Source organism: Microtus oregoni, unplaced genomic scaffold, assembly GCF_018167655.1.
Source record: "Microtus oregoni isolate MIOR12 unplaced genomic scaffold, Mior012 000030F_ref0000283, whole genome shotgun sequence".
Classification (NCBI taxonomy): Eukaryota; Metazoa; Chordata; class Mammalia; order Rodentia; family Cricetidae; genus Microtus; species Microtus oregoni.
Genome location: NW_024543089.1, coordinates 1,525,759 through 1,543,626, shown reverse-complemented (window position 1 = coordinate 1,543,626; position 17,868 = coordinate 1,525,759). Strand labels below are relative to the sequence as shown.

At 37.3% G+C, this 17,868-nt stretch overlaps 1 protein-coding gene across 2 annotated transcripts in view; it reads right to left on the bottom strand.

The window, feature by feature from the left end:
• The window catches only part of LOC121465399 (keratin-associated protein 13-1-like), a 28,269-nt gene extending 12,347 nt beyond the window's left edge, over window positions 1-15,922 (bottom strand). Inside the window, exons 1-2 of one of the 2 annotated variants that reach the window (XM_041678640.1) lie at window positions 15,641-15,922; window positions 15,365-15,532 (exon numbers count right to left, since the gene is read on the bottom strand). In XM_041678640.1, the coding sequence (XP_041534574.1) occupies window positions 15,365-15,532; window positions 15,641-15,871 (399 nt within the window). In that variant the 5' untranslated portion in view covers window positions 15,872-15,922. Of the gene's footprint in view, window positions 1-15,247 lie in introns of those variants that run through there. The other variant, XM_041678639.1, reaches the window with a different exon arrangement.
• Window positions 15,923-17,868: the final 1,946 nt, after the last annotated feature.

Genomic DNA, 17,868 nt, shown 5'->3' with positions numbered 1-17,868 from the left:
TCTTCAGTTGCAAACTATTAGCAAAAAAAAAAAAGGCATGGAAAATACATAGAGCTTAGTGAATGATCTGTTTGGTAAATTAATGGAATCAGTGGAATAAAATCGTTAGGCCATTCAGTGAAAAATTGTGCTTATACAATGTGAATTAACTTTAGGGAAATAACATAATTTATACTCATACATCTTATTCACAAATAGCTGAAAAAAACAAATAAATATTAGCTTAAAAAGCATACATTCTGGCTTCAAAATACATTGTTAGTTTCTTAGTTTTATCGAGGGAAGCATGTGTGTGTGTGTGTTTCTTATTTTGTTCTGGGAAGCTATGTTTAGTCTTGCTAGGCCTCTTAGAGAAATTTTGTAAAATCTGACAGATTGATGTATTTATCTTAGACTTTCAATATTTTCTCTCTCTAAAACTTCTGGTTTCTGTCTCTATTTATATTACAAAGCAGACTCTCTGTGAATAATGTCAAGAGAAGCATGTATTATATTTTCTTTAAATATAGAACATTTATGTTTTTAAGGAAAACAGGACACCAGGAAAATACGAGTGGGAAAATTTGGTCATATGAACATTTGTACAAAATCAAAAGTAGCTTTCCTGATTTAGTGTTGAGTGGGTGAAAGGAAAAATACCCTTTAATTTAAGTATTTCACCTCTTACTAACTTTTGTATATGTATAAGGAGGAAGTCAATTATCCTTTGTAAGAATTACTTTTGGTTGAGGAACATAAGCTTTCACCTTATGTGATCTAATGCTTATATTAAACATGGCTGGAAATAAAAGTACTCAAATCAAATCTCATATTTTTTGTTTGCTATTTCAAAGTAGACTTGTAAATTTCATTTTAGAATTTTATTTTGTGATTCATGTGATTTATATATTTAATATAGAAAGTAGGAAATTGACATGATAAGTAGCATATTGATTATATTTATAGTTAGTTACAAAATAATTATCTTTGTACACAGATAAAAAAACATAGCGCAAAGAATTTCTCTATCCATCAATGTGTAGAGCCCCACAGGAATTATGACAAAGAAATCTGACAAACTGAACTAACTTCAAACAAGAAGAAATGAAAACTCAAGGGAGATCAGGAGTTCACAGTTGGTCCCAGCCCTGTGAGGACACCATCAAAGACTATGAGAGAGGGAGAATTTTGCAGGAAGCAAAGATATCAATGCAATGAGAAAGAATAAGGAGAATTTTGAAATTGTGAATGAAAAGTTGACATATTGTGGTGTGAGAAGTCCTTCTGTTTATGTGTTGCTTTTATTGGTTAATGAATAAACATTTTGGCCAGAGGTTTGCATAATAGAGCTAGGCATGGAAAACTAAACCAAATGCTGAGAGAAAGAAGGTGGAGTCAGGAAGACTCCATGCAGCTGTGAGGGGAGAAAGAGACAAACCACTAGGTAGGCCACGAGCCTCGTGGTAAAATATAAAATAATGGAAATGGGTTTATTTAATATGTAAGAGATTTCTAGGAATATGCATAAGCTAACAGGCCAAGCAGTGTTGTAATTAATACAGTTTCTGTGTGATTACTTTGGGAGTCTAGGGAGACTGGAACACACAATCAGACTCCTACTACAATGCCAGAGGAGTATAAAGAGATTTGTAAACAACAAATTCAGAGAATTATACTGGAATTATATCATAGCAAAAAGTCAGCCCAGAGATGCTATCTAGGGACACAGCATCTCTGTTTATATGTCACATTCATCTTATACCTTACCCAGGTTGTATTCCTTTGCTACTAAAATTGCTTTCTCTTTGATCAGTCTCAACTTACTTTGTATCTCTTTAAATATCTTCATATGTTTTATAAAGCCAATTTTACCAGATACCATATAAATTAGATTTAGAACAATATTAAGTTATTTAATATCAATATAAATGTTCCTGCCAACTTGTAATTTGCTCTGATGTAAAAATATGTATCCATGTAGATACTAAAATCCTTGTACCACACATGACAGATAAGGTATTAGAAGACTTGGAAATTTCTTGGTTATTAGTCAAGTATGTTCTCCCCCTTTTTCTGCTGAGTTAGGAACTAGTTCAGGACCAAGTGGAGCAACCTTTTAATGTGTATAATTACTATAAACAAGCCTTGCTTTCAGGAGAATATTCTAACTAATGTTAAGATAGTGAGTGCATCCTGGGTGCCAAATCGTCTAGCTGTAATTTATGTTAAGTCTCAAAAAAGAATCATAGTATGATTAAATACAGTTATAGAAGGAAGTCTTATGCTCTGCAGAGGGAAATTAATCTATCTTTGAGAAGTCAATCCCTGAGATACTAAGGGGGCCTTGTAGATAATCCAAACTTGATCAAGGGACTCTATTTATCTACACACTTATTTATAACTGCTTCTCATTGCTGATCTTTTCAATCCGCATGTCATAAATTCATCTGGCTGCCTAGTAGAGTTAGTTTATAGGAAAAATCAAGGCAGAACAAGAAATCAGACTGTAAGAACAGAAGCCCAGATCCTCGTATGTGAGCAACCTTAAAAGTCCTGAATAACCAGCTGAAGGAGAATATAAAACATCCCAGCTAGGTTTAAAGATGAACTCTGTTTAATGTGACTGTCTTTAAATAATGCAATGAGAGAAATGTGTTCTCTGTGCTTGAAGCTTTATACTGAACACTGCGTTATAAACTTGGAATAACTGAACATGAGTTTCCAGTTGATGGTGCGTGTAGATTCCTGTAAAGTGGAAATTGAACTGACAAGCTCCTTCAGGACACGGGAGAGAGAATACTAGAATACTGACTTGAGGAAATCAGGTAGAGAGACAGTGAGATCGGTACATACAATGGAATTGACATAAAATGAAATCTTCATATTTCATTCCAAAGCTTACTGGAGTATCTACTGTGGAAGAGAACATAAAATATCAAGGGCACAAGATGATACTGCCAGGTAAGTTTATTCGGGCTTTTCCAGGAGTCTCTTGGAAGGAGAAAATTAAGAAAAAATAGGAAGAAAATCCATCATTTTAGAAGTCGAAAACAAGAGTTACTTAGCGTGTAGACTGCCTTTTCATGATTCCCTGACTCTTCTGTTTCTTGCTATTCTTTCTTTTAATTTAAATTTTTTATTGATTTTTGGAAATTTCATGCCCTGCACCTCAGTTCTACTCATCTCCTGGTCCTTCCATAGCCCCCTTCACACCTGCAGCACCGACCCCCCCCCCCATGAAAGACTACAAAACAAAGCAACCAAGCAAACAAACAAACCTCTTTATTTCTCCTTCTTTTCCACCTCTTCAGCATCTCTTATTCTCTCTCATGGCACTGGGGGCCTCAGTGTGTCATATAGCATATTATTTTTTCTCTATCAGCTTTACTAGCAAAAGTTCATTGGAGCGAGTTACTGGTCTGGTTCAAGGCCACTGGTTTCTGGTACACACAATCATCACCAGATCGTCACCAGAACTACTCTGGGCTATCCCATGGATGCCCTGAGTCTTGGAGATTCTGCTGGTATATTGTTCCACAGAACCATGACCTTCACAAGCTCCAGCAGGTTCTAGCTGGGATAGATGTTACAATGGGTCAACCCAAGGTCCAGCTGTGGGCCTGAGTGGTACCTAAGTTGATCAGGTCACCACTGGGGTTACACACCTCTGGCAAGGAGTCAGCTCGCCTGTGTCCATGTCCTCCGGGTAGGCTCACCGACGCCCAAGGTGAAGTCAGAGCTGGCTTTCTTGCTGCAGTGTCCAGTGAAAGGCAAGGCCAGCTTTCTCTGGGCCAGCAAAGGGTAGGGATGGCTCAGCATTGCCCACTGATTTCACCTCACATGGTTCCTAAGGACTCCCAGAGTGACGTGGGCCACAAACCTCAACACAGACTGCTACTGCATCTGGACCACTAATTCAGACAAGGCCCTCAGCTGCAGCTCTGGACCAGATGTCACCGGACATTGGGTAACAGTGCAGGAAACTCAGATCTGCATGAATCATGGCCCTTGGACACAAGCCAGGACTAAGATGGCTGACCTGACCCTGGGCATCCTCATGGCCTTCAGTGGCAAACAGAAATCACATACATTCATTCAGATCATGGCCACTTTAAATCCATGAATTCAGACATGGCTCTTGACATCAGACTGGTCTTGGGAGACACCATGGCCCTGGATATCAACCCAGGCCACCCAGATCTGTTGACCCCTGCTGTGGCACAGCCCCAGGCTCCAATAAGGCCCCAGGCTGCTTCCAAGATCCTGGGTCTCTTTGTGGGCCCTAGTGACAACTTGGGTCACAGACTTCAACAAAGACTCCAGTTACATCTGGAACATGGACCAAGACATGGCCCTTGGCAGTATTGCAGCACAGACTTCAGCATATAACCTGGTAGCAAACAGACCTTCCCCATGAGCCTCACCGCCTTCATTTCTTCCTTTCTGCCTCTTTTCACAGAGCATGAACCATTCTGCTTCTCTTTGTCTCCCATTTCTCTACCACATATTTGTTTATCATAATGGGGCCCACCTTACCAGTAGCACAAGGGGGGCCCATGGATGTCTTCTGTCAGTCAGGGCCTTGAGGAACCCTGCTGGCCTGTAGCTATCTAGTCTTGGTCTGAGCAGAACTGCATCAGGCGAGTGTGGATTTCTGTGCTACCTATTCTTTAAGTCACACTTTTATTTAGTCTTCTAGAGGTGAGAAGCCCTGTATGACACATGAAAATATGAATGATAGTGAAAAATAAAGGCAGTTACTAAATACACCTTTCAAAGAACAAAGTGTCTGCCATGACCAACATATTTTAAAGATAAATAAATACTCATCGTATATCAAATGTCTTCACAGTTCTTAATTCTAAAGTCAATATCTAAAATTTTTCTGAAGCATAGGAACTCTTTGATTGGCAAAGCCAATAGGAAGACAGAGCATATCATGAAATTTTCAGAGCTAAAACTGAATGAGCCAGAAGAGAGAACTGGTGTCTATTAGCGCTGATTGTATTCTGGAAAGTTGGTACGAACTGTGAAATAGACAGTACCAGACCTTTTCTCCTAAGACAATGTGATGATATATTCCTGCAAGCCTGGGGTTAGGGTTAACTGTTCAATGCATTGACTTGCTATATATGTGCTTATGCTAATGTATCACACACACACAAACACACATGGACACACATGGACAAACACACACGTACACACACACACACATAACACACACACATACACACACTACTTATTTACAATTCACATGAAGCTACCAGTCAGTTACACCTCAGCTTATCCTGAATTAAGTTACCTAACAAATATATGCTTTTTCTCAACCAGAATTTAATGAGAATGAGTGGGTTAATCTTTATAAAGCCTTTAAATTATTTTTATCTGTATATTTATTTCACAAATATGAGCATTTTATCTACATACATGTCTGTGTACCACATGCATGTCCGGTGTCAGCAGAAGCCAGAACAGCATGTTAGTTCTCTGGAAGTGGAGTTATAAACAGTTTGAGTCACTATGTGGATGCTAGGAATTGAACCTGAGTCCTCTAAAAAAGCATCCAGTGTTCTTAACAGTTGAGCCATCTCTTCTGCCCCATGAAGCCTTTTAAACAAAAAAAAAATGCTCCTATAATGTGAAACAAAAGGAATTCAATCTCAGTGTATTCTTAGAAGGAATTTCTGACCCAAAAAGCAGGAGGATGATAAGCATGGACAGCACACCAGAGGAGGGGTATTTCTGGCCAGATTGACAAATTGATTAATAGAAACAGTCATGATATTTCTGACAGAGGATAGTTAATTGTTTTGCATAATAATAAGAACATTATACACCCATAAGTACTATGTGTAATGAATTAAAGGGCTGTAATCATAAACAATTGGTAGATTTGCTAGTATGCAAATGGTAGAGTACAAATGGAGGAATGGTGACCTTGTAGATTTCTTGCCCTGTGGTCAAGAGTACATAAAGACAAAATCATGGAGATATAAATATTTATAAATATAACTCAGAAGTACTCACATTTCCTGTAAAGATGTCCCACACAAGTGCTCCTGAGCTGTTTTCTTGTAGTTTTTTCAGGGTTACCTACAAAGCCTTGCAGTCCCCCAGGGATTCCTCTGCCTGTGTGTCTTCCTTCTCCAGAAAGCTGTTGTATACGACTGACTAACTGCTGATATCTTGATGTCTGCCAACTGGACTTCTGTCCCACAATGGTAGGCAGATTGTTCATGAGTACACGGGCTGCCAGACATCCTATGTGCCATCATCCATGGTCAGACCAAGGACGATGCCACCCAAGGATCTTGATGTCTTATTGTCTCTGCCAGATTGCTTATATAAGACTTCTGTTTTTTGGTGAATGTGGGGGCATTGCCTGTCTTTAGACCTAGAAGTTTTTACTCACTGGGCTGTGGGTCCACAGAATTCTGGTATTTGAGTAATGGAATCAGTAGTTTACTTTATTTGAACTATGAATTCTGTTTCTGTCACTCATCTTCTTTGCTTATTATAATTTCCAGCCATCTTGAGACCAATCAGTCTATAATCTCACTTCTAGTGGTGTACACACTAGTATCCAGATCTTACATAGAAATGTCAACAATTTTATTTTTATTTGTTTATAGCCAAATGGCTGAAAGGCAATAATAAGTTCATTTTCACTAGAAGCAATGACCTTCACCCTTTCCAAAAATGAAGTACATACTCATTCTATGACCCCCAAAACATCATTGTTCAGAATATAAAACTAAGTGCTAAAGAAAATTAGATGACAGGTCTAAAGATGTAGGGGCAGGAAGTGCAAGGTTTCATGGCCTGTATGGGCTACATAGAAAGACCCTGTCTCAAAATAACAATACCAAGAGCAGCACCAATAAAGAAAATAGTATAAGGCCAGCTGGCCTAGGTCTGAAAAAGCATGGGATAAATCCGAACTAACTGAACATAGCGGACAATGAGGAATACTGAGAATTCAAGAACAATCGCAGTGGGTTTCTGATCCTACTGCACGTACTGGCTTTGGGGGAGCCTAGGCAGTTTGGATGCTCACCTTATGAGACCTGGATAGAGGTGGGCAGTCCTTGGGCTTCCCACAGGTCAGGGAACCCTGATTGCTCTTCGAGCAGATGAGGGAGGGGGACTTGATCGGGGGAGGGGGAGGGAAATGGGAAGCGGTTGCGGGGAGGAGGCAGAAATCCTTAATAAATAAATAAATTAAAGAAAAAGATCCTAAATATTACCTGGTTTAATATTCATATCCATAAACCTAGGTTCCTGCTTTCAGCCTTATAAAATAACTATATCTAGTACACAGTGGCATAATAATAGGAAGGAAGTGTGTTAGAATTGCAGGGATTAAGGTAGTGATAAAATAATACTGTAAAAAGTATTGATAACATGTATAATCTGTACAATGGACATGTATCTATTTTATATATAACATCATATGCCTATATACACACATATTCTATAAAACAAATTGAAATCATCTACCACAATTTCAGCTCTTTCCATAAATCAGAATGATGTTTGTGTTTCCCTGTGAGTCAGTATGGAGAGGGAGGGGGAGAGGAGTGGGGGGAGGGGGAGAAGGGTGGGAGGAGGGAGAGAAGGGTGGGAGGAGGGGGAGGGAAATGGGTGGCTGGGAGGAGGTGGAAACTTGTTTTTTTGTTTATGTTTTTTTTTCTTCTTTTCTCAATAAAAAAAATAAAAAAAATAAAAAAATAATAAAATTTATATGTTAGTAAAAAAAAGAAGAAAAAAGAAAAGAAAATTAAAATGTACATGCGTGCATACATTATTAAATTTTGTCGTAATGCAATCTTGATAATTATAAACTTTGAGGTTTCTAAATTGGTATTTTGTTTTGTCTGTAATGTTTTTTTCTACTTTTATAAGGTTTTCACCTTTATCTTTTTTCCATGGCTTAAGGATCCTTGTTGAAGAGGACTGGACAGATTATGGAGGCCAAAAACTGTGGATATGAAAAAAGAAGCACTATTATTTCAGAAACAGCAGGGCAATTGCATAGTGATAGCAGACATATAAAAAGACTGTACAAGTTCCAGAAAGGAAGGTCTAACATTGTGCAGGAAGGTAGCTATGGAAGCCCCACCCATGGTTGAGCAGTTACTGGAAATTAAAAGTATCTGGAAGAGAGAGAGTCAATTTTCATTAAGAGTATAGCCCATGATAAATCTGTCGTGCTCCAATGGAAAGGAATACATGCAACAATTTATGGGCAGCACCAGTTGGCCATTTTGGCTTTTAAAATAAAAAGGATACAATATTAGGTGGGAAAAGAAGGTATGTGTGTCTGTGATTGGAGTAAAAGGAAGGGGTACATATGATAAAAATATATTTATGAAATTCTCAAAAAGCCAATATAAAACAGAACTGCCAAAAATTGTACATAACATTTCAATAGCTAAAATGTAACAAGTATTTATTTTTTTTTAGTTTAAGGATTCATATAAAATTTATTTACTGTACACATGTGTGTCTCTAAGTGCACATGCATACTGTTGCCCTCACAACTGGAGTTACAGATGGTTGGGAGGCATTTGAGTATTGGCCACTGAATTTGGGTCTTATTCTAGAGCAGGAAACCCCTAAACTGTAAAGTCACATTCTCCAGCTATGGTATCCAAGACTATTAAAATAATATTCACATTTACATCACTCTTCATAGACCAAAAATAAAAAGTGGGTAGGTGTGTGTGAAACACAGAAAGAAGTAATTATGTTAAACAGAAATTCCGTTTTTATAAAGATTGAAAAAAATCTCATCATGGTATTATATTTTCCCAGGGGTAGGAAAAATATTATTAGCTTCAAGTTTTATTTATTTAGTTAACCTGATGTTGCTTTACAAAACTAAATAAGTTCTTAAAGCACATTGAACAATTGTCGGGGATTATTTTTATAATTTATAAGAAAGAAGCCAGTAAATTCTTTATATAAGAATTTTGGATCAACATTAATGACAATTTAATGGTACTCTCTCTAATCACCTAAACAATGTACCTGAGAATTGCAAATGCTTATATCAACAAATATGTGCAACTTAAATTTCTACAAGAAAATGAGAGTGAGCAAATACAGACATCACCCTTGATAATATGACAATGATTACTCTTATCCCAGTTTATTAAATCACAAGTACACTCCTCTGAAAATACAGTCCATCAGTTGCAAATAACCATTGGTAATTGATCAAACATTGACAAAAAGGCAAGAGAGACCAAAGCATTATATAATATAAACAGGCTTTGATCACTGATTAGTCATTCAGCACCAAATTGCCATCCCTGAAAGCATGCATGTAAGTGAATTTATACATACTGAGATTAAATTTAAGAATATATATGTGCAGTCATATACATCTATGTATGTAACAGAAATTAATGGAATAAGACATAAATTTGAAAGATGGCAAGGCAGGATACATGGGAAGGTTTGGAAGGAGGACAAGTAAGGAAGAAGTTAGGTAATGATTTTATAATCTTAAAAATAAAAGAAAGAAGTACTAAAGAAAAATGTTGTGTATTGAAAAGGTACGGGAATGATTATGCTAGTCATAAGAGACATAGGTGACTTAGAGATCACAAAGTTAATCATGCAGAAATCATGAGGCCCTTGAGAATGAGAAACTTCTATGTTTGGGCATGAAGAAAGCTAAGAATAACCATTCTGGTTCCTAAATTTCATCTTGACATGGTTTTGTTAATACAATTGAGCCCATCTCCCTTCTCCCCATTTTTTCTTATTTTCTTCTCAATCATCATCTCCCCCAACAACAGCAATAATCAATCCACAGTGACCACTTCTACACTTTTACTGAAAATATAAAAGGACTGAAATGATGAGAAAATTCCATTTAACTTTCCCCAAGAGAAATTGAAACAACAGTACCGGGAACCTCCCTGTGACCTAAAATTTATTTTGTTCTTAACATATATGTTTACAAAAAGATACGTTATCTCTGTGTGTGGTAATATGTTGTGAACATTTTCAAAGCAATCTTGAAAATACTGCATCAATATTAAGGAATACATTTTGTCTAAACGGGAGTCATCACTGATGGTTAAACTTACACCAGACAGAGTGGTTTGTTGGCCTATGGAAAACTCTAGTGAGAAAAATCAAATTCCTTTGGAGAAGTAGATGGAATAGTAATCACAAAGTACCATAATAAAGTCCTCCTAGACAAATGATAATTATAGTACTGTGGACAATGTATATGTATCATCTCAATTGATACTGCAGTTAAATGCCATACTACCATATGCAATTTGTAATGAAATCATCATCTTATGATACATGAAATTCTATTTTCACACAAAGATCTCTTGAGAAATAGCTAACCCTAGCCTTGTTCCAATGATTTAAACTTCATTATAGTCTATATTTTATTCTACAGATGAAATCCAGGGTTATATATATGATCAGATACCTCTACACTATTGAGATGTACTCTTAGCTCTTAGATCTCAAGGTTTAGCATTACTTTAACTTCACCAGGATGAAGATATGTTTCTCTTTATAAATTATGAATCTGGGTGCTCAGATTTAGAAAAATGCAGCCTTGCTGCAACCAGACACTCCACCTCCAATAGGTCCTCTCTCTACCAGGCCTCCAACTTTCTCCCATCTTTTCTAGCATTTATCACTCTTACTAGTTCTGTGACTCTCAAACCCAGTGGTTTAGGTCTTTAACTGCTATTACCCAGGCAGCAGTGATTCCAGGAATGGCTAATCCTCTTGTTCCTGGGAAACCCGCAGCCACTTCTAGGGAACAATGCATGTACTACATGTTCCGGGAAACGGCCTGATTCATTTCTATTCAAGGGATTTCACAATTTCTATTTGTGCATTCTTGTCACATTAGAGATTACAGATAACAGCTTTACTCCCCCTGAACTGAACTCCCATATTTTGCATTAGTCATGCTTCAGTAACACATTGTCAAATTTCTTATCAGTGCCAGTCAGTATTCCCAACAACATTCATCTAATGCTGCTCTTGAGAATGCATATGAGCAAATGTTTTACTATTTTCCAAGAAAATATGTTCATTCACGTATTAGTATAAAATGGCAAAATTAAAACATTTTAAAATGTACCTGATGTTTCTCTGAACATACCATTTAGCAGCATTAGTATTACTTAAGTAAATAATTATATTTTTAAAGAATATAAAGCCTGTGATGAGCCATTCTCAGCATAGAAGAACATTTCAGTTGACCTTCATGGTGCCTGCGTATCATTATGACACAGAGAGATTGAGGCAGGAAGATCATGAGTTCCAGACCATTTTTATGTATTGAATTTAAAGCAATTATGGGCTACTTGGTGAGATATTATTTCAGAATAAACAAAAAGAAACAACCTCATGAGGTACTGTCTATCTTCAAAGTCATTTTAATCAAAATAGAGATCTTCAAATTCAGTGAGTCTGTTTTTTTTTTTTTTTTTAATAAAGTGGAGAGAGATAGGGTTCAATATCCAATGTTGAATTCTGGCCTGCAGATGCACCTGCGCACATACCCACAAATATACCACATGGACTCCCCTTCAAGGAGCCTCCCATGCACAAAAAAGACTGCATAGTAGTTGACTGTGAGGGCAGGGGGCATTGAGGTAGAAGCACAAGGGAATGAAGGTCCTAGGTGAGGTCCTGTACCTTGACAGACAAAGGCATACAATTTTCAATATTGTCAAATCTTGCTCCTTAAAACCAGATTTGTTCTGTTACATCTATGGGGTGTTTTTTTTTTTTTTTCCTGAATGTGACCTTTAAGACTTCAGAGTTTCATTTTCTGTAATCTCTTTCAGCACCAGTGACTTAACTCACGGACATTTGCTATGAATAACTATTTGCTTGGTACTTGATTTTTCTAGTAGAGTCTTTGTCTGATTAGCAAAAAGATGCCACATTTTCCTAACACTATTCTTCATTTCATAGAGAGAGGAGTGGCTGTCATTTACAGAAATATGTCTAAATCTCTTGTATAAAAGAGATCCCATATAATGGTAAAGTTCCCATGCTGAGGTGAAAATGAGGATGTGTCTTGATTGTACCTTATCAAATGTTTTTTTTTTTTGGAATTAGAAGCATTTTAGATTTCAAAAATTCTCAGATTTCAAAGTATTTACACATACAATATAAGAATATCTTGGGAAATTCCCAGTTAAAGCATGAAATTTAATTATGTTCCTATTTGCGTTATATATACAGATAGAGGGTAACTTATATGCAACATTTTTACGTCATTTGTACATCGACTGTAGGTTCAGGGACACCATGGTGACTCTGAGAAGTATCAGGAGTGAAATTCAGAGTAGTGATGCTAATTTGTATAATAATAATAATGGTAGTGGTGGTGGGGTGTGGTAGTGGAAGAAGTTTAAAGGCATACCTAGCAAAAAGTGCAAATAGTTTAGCACGATGGTGGAAGACGACAAAGGAGCGTTGGTAGTCACTGATAACCTAACCTCAACAGGTAGAAAGAGTAGAAGAGCAATGTCTGGAAATTACTCATGAGAGGATTTCTGGAAACTGGTCGCAGTAATTCTTGGAAACCTGCACAGAAAACCAGTCGGCTAACAGACAACCGTTAGCCTTGGCGGTTGATTATAACTGAGAGCAGCCAATGCTTTGTTTGCCAGCCTCCGTGTTCAAAACCTTTGGCCGTGCCTGTGTGTGTGTCCGTGCGCATTAGCAGGATGCTGGAAGAGTAGAAGCGACCAGCTACAATCCTGAAAACTGCTAGCTGGCTTCCTGTGAACTGCAGAAGGTGGAATTAACTTACAAATTAGCAGACCGCAGTTCGCTGTCATTCATTTCATTGCTGGGATAGAAAGGGACTAAGTTCTGTATGCTACTTTAGTCCTACAGAACTGAAAGATAATCACATTGCTGGTACTAGTTTGGTCTAATTTGTGGTGGCAGCGATAACATACTAAGATATGGCTGACGTGTCCTGACTGGCACAACAGTCTTCTACACTCGTTGTAAACAAAACAAACAGGCAAAAGTTTCTATAATGACTACATTCTAATAATATTTTAAAAACTCAAAGCAGGAGTTTTACTGAATGCATATCCCTTTTATATTTTCTTAATAAAATGATCATAATTCAAAGATTGTGTATTATGGACTCCCTATACTATTCTTCTGAAATGCAGAAAGCCGCACCTGTGTCTGAAATCTTGGGACAATATCCGGTTAACCTCAGGCTGGCCAGGAAGCACAAGAGCATTTCTCCAAATCTTACGGCTGCCCGTGCTTTGAGGAAGGGAACCTGACGATTTCTCTTAGGTAACGATTATAAATGTAGAGTGGCAAAATCATGAAAACCTAGAGACATTATGCAAAGGACTGAGAAAACTATTTCCCATCACAACTTGCATGATAATAGTGGTAAATTCTTTCCCCCAATCTTACCTAAATTTCCCCTGGAACTATAAAGACACCATAACCAATTTGCCAAAAATAGTCATGAAGGAAGGAAGGGGAGAAGGTCATAGTGGAAGGAAAGTGTCAGTTGTGGAATAAAGGACATCAGAGAGAATCCTAGGTGAATCAAATCAGTGGACAACCAAGCAAAACACTACAATAACCCTAACTGTAATCTTTTAACATTGATGTACTTCTTCTGTTTCTGTTTCTGCCACTGCAGAATAAGTGCATGGAATACAGGGAACTCTGCCTGCCACTGCTTTCATAGTTTACACTTAGTTACTGCACCAGCAAAGAGGAAGGGAAATGATGAAATGGATGGGAAATACACATAAGATTAGTATTTGACAGGTGTCCAATACTCCGCACTCCACGCCTAATTTCAGAGAATGTTTAACAATCTCAAAGAACAAGGCTAAGTAAAACATGTGAATGTTGTTTGATATGAATATTGATTCCTTATATTAATTATAAAGCTAATATTTTTGCTATACTTCATGTGATCTTTATTTCTTTTTTCTAAGTATTTGAGCTAGAAAGAAGAGGATGGCATAATTCCATATTATTCAAGTGTTTTAAAGGGATCATTAAGTCATTTTCGATAATATTTAAAGATCTAGTGTTTTCTCTTAGATTTAATTAGCATAATTGCCAAGAACCCAGGTAGAACTTCACACCTGCTCAACCTAGCTATTTTTACATCTGTTGTCTTCCTGTATATAAACGGGAATAATTTTAACAGATTGAAAATATTAATTGGGCTATGGGGACTAATTTTTTTTTAAAAAAGTGATACTCCTGCATGCTAACTTCACAAAGTTGAGAATTATCATACAGATATTAATCTCTACTGTTAATGTCCTTCATGCATTGACCTTACCATGTAAACTTATATTTTTCTTGCATTCTTCAAATATCTAAAACATTCTGCCCTTTGAAATGCATGCTGTAGAAACTAATTTAACTAGGATTGTCAGTTCTTCGCATCTTTAGTTAGAGAAAAGCTTCATGTAAAAACTCAGACTGCTCAGGAATATCTGCAGCAAGAAGGAAACATACTTAGAGAATAGTGGCATTAGTGTGACAGCCCTCTTAGCCTTCCAAAACTAATTTGCCAAAGAAATCACAATCAATGTTAATTAAGGGATTGAATAATTTTTTTTATGCCTATACCAAATGTCTGACCCAAAAAAGAGAGCAACACCATGAAGAAAAGCTATTTTGGCCCATGCTTAGAGGATCTATTTCACCATAGTTAGGAAAACATCACAGCAGCTGCCATGGGAGGCTGGTTGTTCACATCTTGGTGGTCCAGGGAAATACACAGAACAGGAAACAGGACAAGGCAAGAAACCTCAAGCTCTTCCCCCAAAATAATCTCATTTTTCCAGTTATATTCTACCCTGTAAAGGTTCCACAAATTTCCAAAGTAATAACTTCATTGTGAAACCAACTGGAGAAAAGACAAGCCCTTAAATACTATTTGTCATCCAAACCATAATGCATTCGATTTACATAATAACATTAAACATGTACTTATGCAACAGGAAGAAGGTTTTATTAAGATAAAATTATTTGACTTCGTAATTTTAGGAGAAGTGAAAAATTATCAATTTTATCAGGAATGTAGTTAAATTTTTCCTTAGCCTTCAGTTTGACAGAGAAAAATTTTAGGATTAGAAAAGAAAGACAGCAGAAGATCAAGAAAATATCAATACTTCTTAAGGATAAAATGAAAAGACAATATTTTACTACAGAATCAGCATTCAGTATTGGCATTGGAAAGTCAACAGAATAATCAACAGAAGTCAGATGTATAGAATGGTTGGTAACAAGATGAATAGAAACCCCTAGAAGGAAAATAGAGTGGACTACAGACAGAGGATCTGTAAAAACTGGTAGGAAAGTGATGGACCCTGTAATTCAGGGATCTGAAGCCACTGGATCCACAGCCTCCTGAGTAGCAGCTTCTAGATCCATAGCCTAGGGAACGGCAGCTGCTGGATCCAAAGCTCAGAGATCCAGCATATGTTCCCTGGCAAGGACTGCAAGGTGTGGAGCTCCTCGGGTAGTAGCAGGCTGTCTGGCAGGGCTTGGACACCTGGCAGGGCTTGGACCCCACGCAGAACCTCTGGCAGCTGGTGGGCTCAATGCAGGTCTCCTGACAGCCGGTGTTCACAGAGGATTCCACCTGGCATGGACTGGACACCACGCAGGACCTCTGGCAGCTGGTGGGCTCAATGCAGGTCTCCTGACATCTGGTGTTCAGAGAAGATTCCACCTGGCAGGGGCTGGGAGAGCAACTGGTAGTGGTGTAGACCAGGTTGCTGGGGTAGGAAGAGCCACAGGAGGAACCTGAAGAGGGCAGGCAGTGCCTAAAGGAGCTGGAGGAGAAGTTTCCAGAGCAGCAGCTGTAGGCCATGTTGAGAGAAGATGTGAGCTCAGCTGGATGCAACTGAGAGGATTCTGAGTTTGAATGTCACCCTGTGGAGAGCTGGGTTTATATACTCTCAGCAACAGGTGTGGTACCCAACAGTCTCATCCTTGATGCATCTATGTGTTTCCTGGTTTTAAAATGTGGAATAGTAATCTCTGTAATTGTAGTTGTGTTTGAATAGTTTTCAGGACAGTATATTTATGAGTGTTGTAACAAAGGTCAAAGAGATCCTCCTATCTACAAAATGCTATGACTATTTTATATTAATGCCTGCCCCATCATAGCTATAGCAGCCTTTCCCATTCCTCCACTATGGGCTACCTTCTCTTAATTGGTGGTATATTCTTGCTTCTGCTAGTGAATGCTTTTTCCCTAAAGCTGGAAAAGGAGATGATGTTAGTTATCTGGATACTGGATCTGTTTCTATATGAATGAGAACATTTACAAGAATGTTCCATCTTATCAACCTCTATTGCCATCCTGTCAAACTTCCATATTGTAATTCAGTGTGTGGGGTAACACAACACAATTATACCATGGAATACAGTTACACAGTGTGTAACAAATTGAATAGACACCCATTCAAAATAGACAAAAGCAGCATACTCAGAAGGGCAGCAAGAGACTGGGGGTGGGTATGGCTTATTTACAACGAAATTGTTGAATAGTGTCTCACCTGAAAGATCTCCATTTGTTCAATGAAGGGAGGAAATAATCCCACTGGTCAGGGAACCCTGATTGCTCTTCGGGCTGATGAGGGAGGGGGACTTGATCAGGGGAGGGGGAGGGAAATGGGAGGCGGTGGTGGGGAGGAGGCAGAAATCTTAAATAATTAAATAAATAAAAGAAAAACACCTTTTAAGTCTATAATTAGAAAACAATAAAGGAAATTTAAAATCTTCAAAAAAAATAAAAATAAAAACGAAGGAACAGGGAGGGACCTCACAATCTTGCCATTGAGCTATTTGTTTTTGTTGTTTTGTTTGTATTTTTAAAAGCTTGACTTTGGAATATTTTAAGGCTATGTTGAAATGTGTGATCTCCCCACTGCCCTTTCTTCCTCAGTGATGAGACTGACGTATACGCGATCTTGTTTACTGCACTTTTACTCTGTGATCTGTCTACTTTCAATGCCTGAATAATCTTTTCTTTTAATTCAGCATGCTCAAATTTTCATATTCTTTTTCCATTACCTTAATTCATAATCATTGAGATTTCTAGCCTTTGCAGTATGCTGCCATTTCTCATGGTATTTGGATATCCTGTGAACATTTTTAGGGCTATATCTTTGTATCTATCAGCACTTATCTGCCCAAGTATGAAGTACATGAATGTGTAAAGTTGTCTCCTCTTCCTCCTCTTGCTTTTCTTCTTCTTCTCCTCCTCCTCTTCTTCTCCCATCTGTTCTTTCTTCCCTCCTACCTCTATTTACCTTTTTGTTTGCTCTGTGCTTAAATTTTATTTTGCTGTCCATTTTCATCTTTGCTTTCTTTTACTTTTATTTGCTAGTTTGTTCTTTCCTAGTAAACTATAAACTTAAAGTTGAAAATATCTTTAATAGGCTTATTAAATTCTCACTGTATAACCAGCTTTTCCTATGCTCACTGATGGAATATTCTGTGTTAAACTATATAGAAAAAAATATTCAGAGAGAATAATGATGTACTACTAGAGTTTATGGCAAATTTTTCAGGTTTCTCTATTAAACACAATCCATTTTCAATACTCATAAAGATCAAATGTATAGTAATATGGAAAATAGTGCAATGGTAATATAGATTTTATGAAATTTAAGAAGGAAAGATATGAAGATAAAAAATAGCTATTTTAGATTTAATTTCTGTTCTTCAAGAACAAAATTTATATTTTGCTATTTTGTGCTTCAGGCTGAAGAGCCTATCAATAAGATAATGATGGAAGTATTCTTTTCCACTTAGTCTTTCATCATTTTTTTATAAATAATTCTTTAATTATTCTTGAGA